The sequence below is a fragment of the Acinonyx jubatus genome, chromosome D1 (assembly GCF_027475565.1).
Source record: "Acinonyx jubatus isolate Ajub_Pintada_27869175 chromosome D1, VMU_Ajub_asm_v1.0, whole genome shotgun sequence".
NCBI classification, from domain to species: Eukaryota; Metazoa; Chordata; class Mammalia; order Carnivora; family Felidae; genus Acinonyx; species Acinonyx jubatus.
In genome coordinates this window covers 94,631,274-94,643,411 of record NC_069390.1, presented here as the reverse complement: position 1 = coordinate 94,643,411, position 12,138 = coordinate 94,631,274, and the positions used below count along the sequence as shown (strand labels likewise).

Genomic DNA, 12,138 nt, shown 5'->3' with positions numbered 1-12,138 from the left:
ATTCTTGGACTCCAGTTACACATGCTTAGACCTTTTATTATTGTCCTCCCTGTCTGTGGAGCTTTTTTCTTTTCAATCTTCTTTTGTGTGTTCTTTTCTTTTTTTTAATTTGAAAATGTTTTTTTATGTTTGTTTATTTTTGACAGAGAGACAGAGTGCGAGCTGGGAGGGGCAGAGAGAGAGGGAGGCACAGAATCCGAAGCAGGCTCCAGGTTCTGAGCTGTCAGCACAGAGCCTGCCAGAGGGCTCGAACTCACGAGATGTGAGATCATGACCTGAGCCGAAGTCGACTGAGCCACCCAGGCGCCCCTGGTGTGCTCTTTAGGATGCATAATTTCTACTCTTCTATATTTATTGCCAAGTTCACCAATTCCTCTGTCATTTCCATTCTGTCGTTGAGCCCATTAGTGAATTTGTTACTTCAGATGTTAGATTTTTCTGTTCTAAAATTCTTTCCTTAAAAAAGAGTTTCCACTTCTCTGGGAAGAATTCATGTCTTTTGTTCGTTTCAAGTGTGTTTTCCTTTAACTCATGAGACAGAGTTATGATCGTTATTTAAAGTCTTCGGTTATTCTGGCATTTGAATCATCTTGGTGTTGGCCCCGTTGATTGTCTTTTCCCTTGAGAATTGGACACGTTTTATTGGTATGCTTGCATGTTGATTAATTTTGGATTGTGTGCTGGACATGTGAATGAGATGCGTGGAATAAAATCTACTGGAGGAATGTCGATATTTTTGTTTTAGCATGTAGTAAATCTGCTCAGATTCAGACTTGAGCTTCCTTTTTGTATTCTGAGGGTGGCAGTTAAAATCTCAGTTCCGTTCGCTAAACCTTTGCTGTGCTGGTTTAGGTCCTGCTGCACACATGTTTAGTTTAGGGGTTGGGCATGAGTTCATATACACAGAATTAGAGGATTTACTTGCTTGACACTTTCCCCTCTGGGATTTCATCCACATTCTCCCAGGCCTGTAGTGGCTTCGTTTCCTGATTCCTTAGGCAGAAACAGTTTCTCCTGAAGGTTTAACCATCCATCTGGGACTGAGGTATTCCACGACTGGGACTTTCCCTTGGGGCAAAGCCATACCAGGGAACCCCAACCTTATGGTAGCTTCTCAGGTTTTTAAGTCCCCTACACAAGCCACCTGATTTTGTTTACTTTTCAGCATCCTTGGGCAGCTGATTTTTGTATCTTGTTCAAAGTTCTCAGTTGTAATTGGCAGGGACGATGGACTGCCGTGGGTTTATATAATCACGGTAGAATTCGAACTCCAGTTGGTTAATTGTTAAATTTTTTTTTAATGTTTATTTATTTTTGAGAGAAAGAGAGAGACAGAACGTGAGCAGGGGAGGGACAGAGACAGAGGGAGACACAGAATCCGAAGCAGGCTCCAGGCCCTGAGCTGTCAGCACAGAGCCCGACACGGGGCTCGAACTCACAAACCGCAAGATCGTGACCTGAGCCGCAGTTGGACGCTCAACCGACTGAGCCACCCAGGCGCCCCTCCAGTTGGTTAATTTTTAATCTCTGGTTGGTGAGAGTAGATTTGGGTTTGACTCCTGCCTCTACTGTTTATAGTCAGCCCCTTTAATGTGAACCCTGCTTTCTTCATTTGCGAAAGAAAAAAAATTAGGATATGAGAACTTGCTGTCCTATCCCAGGGTCATGTGGAGCAAACGAGGTAATGGATGTGAATGTGCCCTGAAAACCAAAACATTGTATTCAAGTGGTTGGTGTTGCTGCTGCATTTTCATGTGTGTGCCCGTGTATGTGTGTGCCTGTGTGGCGTGCATGGTTTCTGCCCAGTCACCTCCACAGCGGTGGCATCAGCGCTGGCTTTTCCTCTTTAGGCACTTCCTGGACCTCACTACTATACTTGGGGAGATCATGGCGGCATCATCATGGCCATCGCCCAGGGCATGGAAACCAATGAGCTGAAGTAAGTGTTTCCGATGAAGCTTTTTCTTTTAACGTACTCCCCAAAATTTAAGTCTGTGAGTATAAGCGGATTATCTCTCTACAGCCCTAGATTGTTGATGGCACAGTTTATGACCTCAGCGTAATAACTCCCCATTTCTAATAGGGGGATGATAATCTGCCCTTCCTATCTCAAGGGGGTATCATAAGGAACAGATGAAATAATTTTATTGAGCCTACAAAGGACAGCTCTCTATAAATGTAAATTAATAATGACCAAACAATTAACTAGGGACTTTAACTTGTCTTTCTTTGCTCTGTGTGTGACATAGAATGAGTGATAATGAGAACAGTCGATAAATGATAATAGTACCTGAGTAGTCATTTCAGAATGCATTTTACGTGGTAATCCGTTGACTTCTGCTGTGATCCATTTGGGTTTTGGATTCATAGGAACAGACTTAGAAGGGACATTTGGGGTTAACTGCTTCATGTTGTAAATGAGAAAACTGAGGCTTAGTAAGGTAAGGTAGCTTGCCGAGGATTCCCACATCTGTTAGTGACAGGCCGGACTGGTACTCATGTTAAATTGCATTCTGTACTCTTTGCAGATGTATTGCTCTGAAAAGCAAAAATGTCAAGGGTCTGTAAACTCTGCCTGCGTAAGTCTGCTTTTATCGGAACCACTTTGATTATTTTTGTCTGAGTTGGGGCAAAAGTTAGTTTTGTTAACGTTACGTCAGGGCACACGGGCTGTCACTTCTCCCTGTTTTTAAAAAAATGAGCCTGTGGCTCAGTCGGTTGAGCATCCGATTTCAGCTCAGGTCATGATCTCATGGTTTGTGAGTTTGAGCCCCGCATCGGGCTCTGTGCTGACAGCTCCTTCTCTCTCTGTGTCTCCCTCTCTCTGCCCCTCCCCGGCTCATGCTCATGCTCCCTCTCTCTCAAAAATAAATAAATGTTAAAAATTAAAAGAAAGGTTATTTATTTTGAGAGAGAGGGGGAGAGCTAGAGCGCACATGCACACATGCTAATTGAGGAGTGGCAGAGAGAGAGGGAGACAGAGAATCCCAAGCAGGCTCCTCTCTGTCAGCACAGGGCCTGACACGGGGCTTGAACCCACAAACCGTGAGGTCATGACCTGGGCCAAAATGAAGAGTTGGACGCTTAACCATCTGAGCCACCCAGGCGCCCTCCCAGTTTTGAGCTGAACCCACAAGATGTATTACTAACGGGTGGAGAGGCCTCACTAATCATCTTGTTTAATGCAAAGAAGAAAGCCTTCTTTTCCTTTGCTCCTTTTAGAAACAGGGTTCAGCAGCAAGAGAGAGGTGGGTGGTTTGAAAAAAGAGGCCTTAGCATCTGGTTTCCCCTGTGGTGAATTTGCCCTGTGCTGAGGAGCCTGGCCTCAAAGAAGCAGAGAGAAGCCAAGTCCTGGCGTCTGGCTGTTCTCCAGTCCGTATGGCCCTGGTCAGCTGCTTCTCTCGAGCCAAGAGTCAGAAGCCCTGTTCGTGCGCCGCACTGTATTCGCATTCCGGTTCGTGTTTGCTCCCATGAGGACAGTCACCGAGCGCTGTGCTTCCCACATTTGAGCTGCCATTTATTTACCTATCCGTCCACTTATTTATTTATCCGTCAATTATCAGTTCGCATCTCATGCGCTTAACAAACCTGAATCGTGCCGGGTACTGAGTCTCTAAAGTAAGATGTTTCCCCTCACTCGGAAGGAGTCCATCCTCCAGGACTAAGATCCCCAGGCCAACAAACGGTGTGACGGTTGGGGCACTGCTGTGTGAGACCTATGGTAGGGGACACAGTTTGGCTTCCTGTGCATCCCATGCCATTGTTTGAGTGGCATTCCGATCGTAGAGTCAGTTTCTGGTTCTCCTAGGTTAACTTCTCTGCAGATTCCATTTGCATTCCGGGCTGGCTTCACGGAAGCCGTTCGCGTGACTGGTCCTCTCACACCATCTGTCGGTGCACCCGTGCTCCGGGAACGCAGTGTCATTGCTGCACCAGCAGGAGCAGCGCACGGTCAGGAAAATAAACCTGCTGCCAGAAAATCACCGTGCCTTCCCCAGACACTTAAAAGTGACCGTGGGGTTATGGACTTGAGGGTTTGTGGGCACTGTGGCACCTTTGTATTGCTCCGGGTTGTTTGGAGGCATCTGTATGGGTGGCTCAAATAAATCACTTGCAAATACGAGAATATTTTCAGGCCTCCTAGTGACAGGTGCATGTGTCCCGAATATCAGTCTGAGCTTGGCCTAAATCTCTGTAGCCACCTGGCATTTACTTAGTATGTTGCTTTCAGAGGTTTTTGTTTTGTTTTGGTTTGGTTTTTGGGTTTTTTGTTGTAGTGGTGGTTTTGTTTTGTTTTCTGCTTCTCCTGCTTCTTTGCTTTTGACCTGTCACCCTGTGCCATCAGCTTCATCAGAAGAGAAGCAGGAAATAATACTATAGTTAGTACATATCCTCAGACTGCAGTGTCGACTTACTGTGATACCTGAGCACAAACAGAGGATTTCTGTTGCAGGTCTCGATGTGTTGGGCCCCTTCAAGTCTGGCCTCCCCGACCACCGTGATCACTCTCCTTGAGTCTCGCAGCATTTATTGGCTGTCTTATTATTTGGGCATTGATCACATATGGACGTCCCTCGCTAGTTACCCTTTCGTTATATGCCTGACTTTTTCAACTCATTAACAAGGTCTTTTGCTCAGTATTTCTATTCTGTAAAGGCTAGCAGGTGCTTAGTCAGTGTTTGATTGTTCAATAAATAGGTCATGCACACTTAGTCTTGCAAGATTGCCTATTTCTTTACCGATTTATTTAAGCATTTATTTGTTTTTGAGAGACAGAGCACGAGCAGGGGAGGGGCAGGGAGAGGGGAAGGCACAGAATCCGAAGCAGGCTCTGGGCTCCAAGCTGTCAGCACAGAGCCTGACACGGGGCCCGAACCCATGAACTGTGAGATCTGAGCTGAAGTTGGACGCTTAACCAACTGAGCCACTCCGGCGCCCCTCTTTACTGAGTTATAAAACCAGAAGGGGTGCAGGACTGTGGCAGGTGCGCGGCTCTCAGGGGACCGCTCCCACAGTGCTCTGCCTAAATGGCAATGGCTGGAACTCAAGTAGGAGTGGCAGGGGGTGGGGGTTGGTCCCCCAGATATGGGCAACCCAGAGGCATCAGGGCTAGCCCAGTCTACCTTCCTCACTTTTCACATAAGGAAATAATGTGACTTGTCAGTAGTTAGGGCCCAAGCTGGAACTCGAGCATATTTCTGTTAGATAATCATTTCACATCAATTACGCGAACATTTGTTGCACACGTGCAATGAACCAGACGCGGTTCTAGGTATGGAGGATGCAGAGGCGAGTGAGGCATCATTCAGGAGCTGCCTGTGCCCACTGTGGCTCTGTTATGTCTCTGAGCCAGCTACAAAGAGAGGCCAGGGGAAGGACCTGTTTCGAAAGGGAGCTTCCTGACACAAAGCCTTAGGGAAGAAAGCCATCATCAGGAACAACAGGAACTCTCGTAAGAGTTTCAGTAGGGACAGAGGTTGGAACATTGCTTAATGTAAGAGTTAGGTTTTTGTTTTGTCTTGTTTTGATGGTGGTTCTTTTAAATTATTCACATCTGGGGTGCCTGGGTGGCTCAGTCGGTTAAGCGTCTGGCTTCGGCTAGGGTCACGATCTCACGGTTCGGGGGGTTTGAGCCCCGCGTCGGGCTCTGTGCTGACAGGTCAGAGCCTGGAGCCTGCTTCGGATTCTGTGTCTCCCTCTCTCTCTGCCCCTTCCCCGCTTGCGCTCTGTCTCTCTCTCCCTGTCTCTCTCTCAAATATAAATATACATTAAAAAAAATTTAAACTGTTCACGTCTTTCTTTCCCTGATTAGCACAGATAACTAAGAGTTGGCCATTACTTGTTCAGCTTCTGCCTGGACTCTCCTCTGAGGCTGTTACCTTTGTTATTGTTAATTGAAACTGAGAGCAAGAAGTGGAACCCTGTATTTTTTGCTCTTGTGTCTGCATGTCTGAAATGAGTAAATAAGAACCCCTTCTGGGGATTCAGCTTCATTCGATCAGCACGTTGTCACCGTGAACCTGCTCAGGGGATGCACGGTTTTCTTGTGTATAATCGGTGCGTTCGTCAGAGAAGGGGCTGCTGTGTTCTTCCACTCTGATAACAAAACAAAACAAAACAAAACAAAAACCCAAACACAGGTTTGCTGACTTGATCATGAAGGACAAAATCATTTTCCATTTCTTCTAGGCAGGTTTACCTGCCAACAAAAGGCTATTCTTGGTAGTTTACTAATAATGTTTTGGACTCGCCCAAAAGCGTCTTTCCTCACAGGAGATTTTTTTTTTTTAATTTTTTTTTAACGTTTATTTACTTTTGAGACCGAGAGAGACAGAGCATGAACGGGGGAGGGGCAGAGAGAGAGAGACACAGAATCTGAAGCAGGCTCCAGGCTCTGAGCCGCCAGCACAGAGCCCGACGCGGGGCTCGAACTCACGGACCGTGAGATCATGACCTGAGCCGAAGTTGGAAGCTTAACTGACTGAGCCACCCAGGCGCCCCTCTCATAGGAGATTTTTGATTGAATAGGGCTTTCCTCCCGGAGCCCCGAAAAGACAGTGCAAAGATTACATCCGGCAGTGCAGCTGTCTTTTTTGGACCTGAGTTCTGGAAGCAGCCCCTTGGTTCCAGAATGTGGGAGATGGCAGTTAGCCCGCACGCTTGTGGCAGCATTAATGAGGGGGGGGGTACCACTTACTGGGACGGTTGCAGAGAGAGCCATCCCTACCTGCTTCATTTTAACCCTCATGTGGTCTCTTCGGCCTTTGGGTTATAGTGAAGCCGGTGTTATCACCTGTTAATTGTTAAGAAACTCAGTGATGGGGTTCAAAAAATACAGTGCAGTTCATTTACTTTCCTTTAGCAAATGTTAATTAATGCCCCTTCTGTGTGCCAAGAAAGGTGCCAGCTGCCAGGGGCGGGAAAGTGAGGAGGAGGGCTCGTTTCTGACAAAGGGCAGTCTGCTCGAAGATGCTCACAACATCAGGTCATGAAAATAGAGTACGGGGTAAGGTAGAAGGAGCACACGGTGCTGTGGGAACACAGAATGGGGGCCAGGGAGAAGGAAGGAGAAGGAAGCCCAGGAGAAGGAAGGAGGAGGAAGAGGAAGCTTGAGCGAGGTTGGTGTGCCATTTCAGGGTTAGAAAGACCTTGGCCAGAGAAGGTCCGGCATGAACCAGGGTGGAAGGTGTAAGCTCGAGTAGTAATAGAATGCAGACTGCAGGGAGGGGGCCGTGAGACATGGGGATTGAGGTCGGTGTAGGTAGGGGCTGGGGGCCGGAGGACCTCCATGCCTCCCCAGAGAGATCAGACTTGCCTTTCAAAGTCGGGGGTCCTAAAAACGCCTAGAGGGTTTTCAGTAGGGGAATGACAGGGCTAGATTCACGTTATGGAAAAGATGGCTCTGGCCAGCTGAGGAGGATGAACGTTAAAGAAGCAAGAGTGGACGTGAGAGAGGAAGCTGGTGGGGGGACAGAGCATTTTGGGGGACAACGTCTGCAGGACTGCTTTTGACTAGGATGACGGGGGACGCTGATCAGACCCTTCGTAGAGGTGCAGGGGAAAGTGAGGGGAGCAGGCCCTGAAAGGCCATCAGAGGAATGTGGGTTTGGACACGGTGGGCTGAATTGCTCTGGGCTCTCCAAGGGGAGATGTCCAGCAGGAATCTGGACGTAGTCCGTCATCTGGGTTGGCCTTCCGCCAGCGCTTGAAAGCATTTTTATGGAAGTCCACCAGTCTTTCCTTGAATAGTTTGAGACACGGCAAATTTACCAGATCACGAGGGGCTCCCATTTCACTTTGGGACAGTTTGTTCATGTCTCCATTCGCTCACCATTTTTATCCATTTATTCCTTTACGAATGGAGGTTCTCAGGTCGGAGAGAGCCCCAATTCTCCTCTCTCTGGTTTCTAGCGAGTAGGCTTAGTTCTGCCCCCAGGAGACGCACACAGAGGCCCTTTCCTCCTTCCCCTGAACACCTTTCAGGATCTGAGGCCCCTCCCTGTCCTCCTGTGTGTCACCCATTCCGTGGCAGGTGGCTCCGGTTCCTGTCCTCTGATGCTGTGGGGTCCCGACCCTTCACCATCCGGGTCTCCTTTAGCCCACCTCACGATGTCAGTGCTTTCAAATGTGGGGCCCAGATCTGACCCCAACATGCAGGGATGAACACCAACACAGCTCTGGACACCCAGTTTCTGCCAGTGAGAACCCAAGACTCTTTTTACACTTCTGACCGCCTCCCTACCTTTCTAGCTTCTACTAAATCATCTTGTAGAAACTGAGATATCAATTTACACGCCATGAGATGCTCAGATTGTAAATCCACCGTTTAGTCAGTGCTGGAGGATGCCTCGTCAAGGTGCAGAAAATTTCCATCACCCCAGAAAATCCCTCTGTGCCCCTTCCTCCAATACCACCGCCCCACCCCAGCTAGAGGCAACTGATGGTCCGATTATATTTTTATCACTGTAGGTTACTTCTGCGGCTAGCAGAATTTCCTGCGTTTTTTATCTGGCTTCTGCTATTCAGCATCATATTTTTGAGATCCTATCTGTGCTGTGATCTCTATCGGTAGGTTAAGTTCAGTTTCACCGTGAAACCTAGAGATCTTTTTTTTTTCTTATGGATTTTATTAAAGGCATGATTTTCTTCTTCTTTTTTTCTTTTAATTTTTTTATTTGAGTATAGTTGACCTACGATGTTACATTAGTTTCAGGTGTACAACGTCGTGATTCAGCATCTCTGTATGTTCTGTGCTCACAAGTGTAGCCACCATCCGTCACTATACGACACTACTGTAATATCATTGACTTGAGACTATATTTAGTAGTAGTACTTTTATTTTATTAAAAAAGTTTTTTAGCGTTCATTTATTTTTGAGAGAGAGAGACACAGAGCACGAGTGGGGGAGGGGCAGAGAGAGGCAGACACAGAATCGGAAACAGGCTCCGGGGCTCCGAGCTGTCAGCACAGAGCCCGACGCGGGGCTCGAACTCACAGATTGAGCCGCAGTCAGACGCTCAACCAACTGAGTCACCCCGATGCCCCAGTAGTAGTAGTGGTATTTTTAAAGTTTATTCACTTTGAGAGCGAGAGAGTGAGCATGCGGGCAAGCAGGGGAGGGGCAGAGAGAGAGAGGGAGAAAGAGAGAGAAAATCCGGAGTGGGCTCTGTGCTGTCAGTGCGGAGCCCAAGGTGGGACCCAGCTTGAACTCATGAGACGTGAGATCTTGATCTGAGCTGAAATCAGGAGTTGGACCCTCAACCGACTGAGCCACCCAGACGCCATGAGATTTTATTTTGAATAGGTGCGTGTAGGGTGGAAATGCCACCTTCAGCATTAATGGAAACTCCAGAAGGAAACTAGGGTAGTTAAACATGCAGCATACTTTCCTTTCCTTGCACCTCTGGGAGTACGTAGCTGTCTGTCTCCACAGACATAACCCAGGATGCCCGTGACTTTCTTTGCTATCGTGTAGGAAAACAGCCTGAGAATGAAGACCACAGAGAGGAAAAATGATCAAGGGGGGGAGGAAACAGACTGAATCCCAGCAACAGCTTTGCTGTACTGAGGGGACTTGTGCCATTGGACTGCTCACATTCATGAAATAACGCATTCTTTTAATTAATTAATTAATTTTACCTCCAAGCCAGTTTGAATCGTATTGCAACTTCATGATAAAGGCAGTATAACCCTTCACTAGCTGGGTAACCTCAGCAAATTACTTATCTTATGGAGACTCAGTTTTCTCATCTGTGGAAACGCCTCACAGTATTTTTAACGTGGTAATTTAAACAAGGTAATTGATGCAAATAATGGAATGCATTATCTCGACTTAGAATAGTTTTGTCACTACTTTTTTTCCTTCTGTATAGCGTTGTATTGGTTTCGGGTGTAGAATTTAGGGGTTTATCACTTAACGTGTAACACCCAGTGCTCATCCCAACAAGCGTCCTCCTTGTGCCCGTCACCCATTTGGCCCATCCCCCACCCACCGCCCCTCCAGCAAGCAACCCCTCAATTTGTTCTCTATAGTTAAGAGTCTCTGATGGTTTGCTTCCCTCTCTGTTTTTATCTTACTTTATTTTTCCTTCCCTTCCCCTGTGTTCAATCTGTTTTGTTTCTTAAACTCCACATAGAAGCGAAATCATACGGTATTTAAGACCAGATTTACTCCATCTTGTGTCTGAGCAGGTAGGCTTTTGAAACAACATGTGGAACTTTTTTCTCATGTTTGCTTATTCTTTTGATGTAATAAGAAGAGTGTTTTGAATCCTGTTTGGGCATTAATTGCATTACCAGTCCAATTAGCCTTGTAGGCTTTGCACATTTGATGGGTTGACCTTCCATATTGTTATTCATGTCTTTGACTAAAGCAGGGAGCAGTGTGGAAACGAGCGATCTCATTTAGGGTTGGGTTCACACCATATGTCAGCAGTCAGCACACCGGGACTTGTTTTCCCAGCGGTGAATTTTATCTAGCTGTGTGGTCCATGGAGATCCTTATGAAAAAAGAACGTTCTCTATCATTGCCCTCTTCAAATCAAGGATTACCTTGAGAAAAGGAAGTGGGATTCGATTGTTGTGTTGTGACTTGGGTGTGAAACCATGTGAGTCCCAGCTCTGACTTCCTTCTTTTCTAAGGTCTCTCAGATCAGCTGTTTCCATTCTTGAAACCATTTTTTAGTTCCTTTTTTTTTTTTTTAATGTTTATTTATTCTTTAAGAGAGAGACAGAGACAGAGAACGAGCGGGGGAGGGGCAGAGAGAGAGGGAGACACAGAATCTGAAGCAGGCTCCAGGCTCTGAGCTGTCAGCACAGAGCCCGATGCGGGGTTTGAACTCATGAACCACGAGATCATGGCGTGAGTTGAAGTCGGATGCTCAACCGACTGAGCCACCCAGGCGCCCCCATTTTTATGTTCTTTAGGAAAGTAAAACTATTCTTCCTCCTCTGGGCTTCAAGAGTCTCTGTTCTTTGTGATTCTTTTAGAGATTCTTATCTGCCATCATATTTTGAACTTTTTCTATTCTCTAGAATGTTCTCTCTTTTGTACTCATTTTCTTTTAACATCCCTGTCTTTTTTTTCCTGCCTTGTCCAGTCTGAAGATCATTCTTGGTAAAGATACAACCAAAATAGAAATTGAGTGGTTCTGCCTTTTTTTTCTTCTTTCTATTGTTACTATTTATACCAGTGACCATCAAAAGGATGATCCCTTTCTGGTTCTTTATAGAATTTCTTGCTAATACTTTGTAGAATTTACTAGGCAACCAACCCACCATCCCACTGACTCACGAATCTATCACTAATTGTTATAATTTGAAGCATAATCTTTGACTCATTTTGGGTTTGTTTGCTCACGGTTGCTGCAGATTACTTGCCATCAGAATTATAACGGGAATTAACTAGCAGATAAGTACTGCTCTTTAATTTTTTTTTGCCTTTGGTTGTATGGCTCTTTTCTTATTGTGAACATGTTTAAAAATCTGAGTTCATCGGGGCGCCTGGGTGGCTTGGTCGGTTAAGCGTCCGACTTCAGCTCAGGTCATGATCTCACGGTCTGTGAGTTCGAGCCCCGCGTCGGGCTCTGTGTTGACAGCTCAGAGCCTGGAGTCTGTTTCAGATTCTGTGTCTCCCTCTCTCTCTGCTCCTCCCCTGTTCATGCTCTGTCTCTCTCTGTCTCAAAAATAAATAAACGTTAAAAAAATTAAAAAAAAAAATCTGAGTTCATCAAGGACCTTTCCGTACAGCCACACATTAATGTCTTGAATATTACCACTTCCCTTATTTAGTGTATCTGTGTTATATTTATATTACAAATTTATTACATTAATTATATTAAATGACCTTCCCATCCTCTGGAGAGTTTTGACCCTGGGATTATGTGTGTGTTTTTTTTTTAACATTGAAAAAACTTTTTTTTAATTTATTTATTTTTGAGAGACAGAGAGAGATAGAATATGAGCAGGGGAGGGGCAGAGAGAGAAGGATAACCAGAATTCAAAGCAGGCTGCAGGCTCCAAGCTGTCAGCACAGAGCCCGATGGGGGGCTCGAACTCACAAACTGTGAGATCATGACCTGAGCCCAAGTCAGACGCTTAACCTACTGAGCCACGCAGGCACCCCTATGTGTGTATTTT

At 46.1% G+C, this 12,138-nt stretch overlaps 1 protein-coding gene across 3 annotated transcripts in view; it reads left to right on the top strand.

Annotated features, from left to right (window-relative positions):
- SORL1 (sortilin related receptor 1) overlaps positions 1-12,138 on the top strand; it is a 171,382-nt gene that overhangs the window by 72,087 nt on the left and 87,157 nt on the right. For all 3 annotated transcript variants that reach the window (XM_027036764.2, XM_027036763.2, XM_027036762.2), the window contains exon 12: positions 1,851-1,939. In XM_027036764.2, coding sequence (XP_026892565.1) covers positions 1,851-1,939 — 89 coding nt within the window. The remainder of the gene's footprint in view (positions 1-1,850; positions 1,940-12,138) is intronic.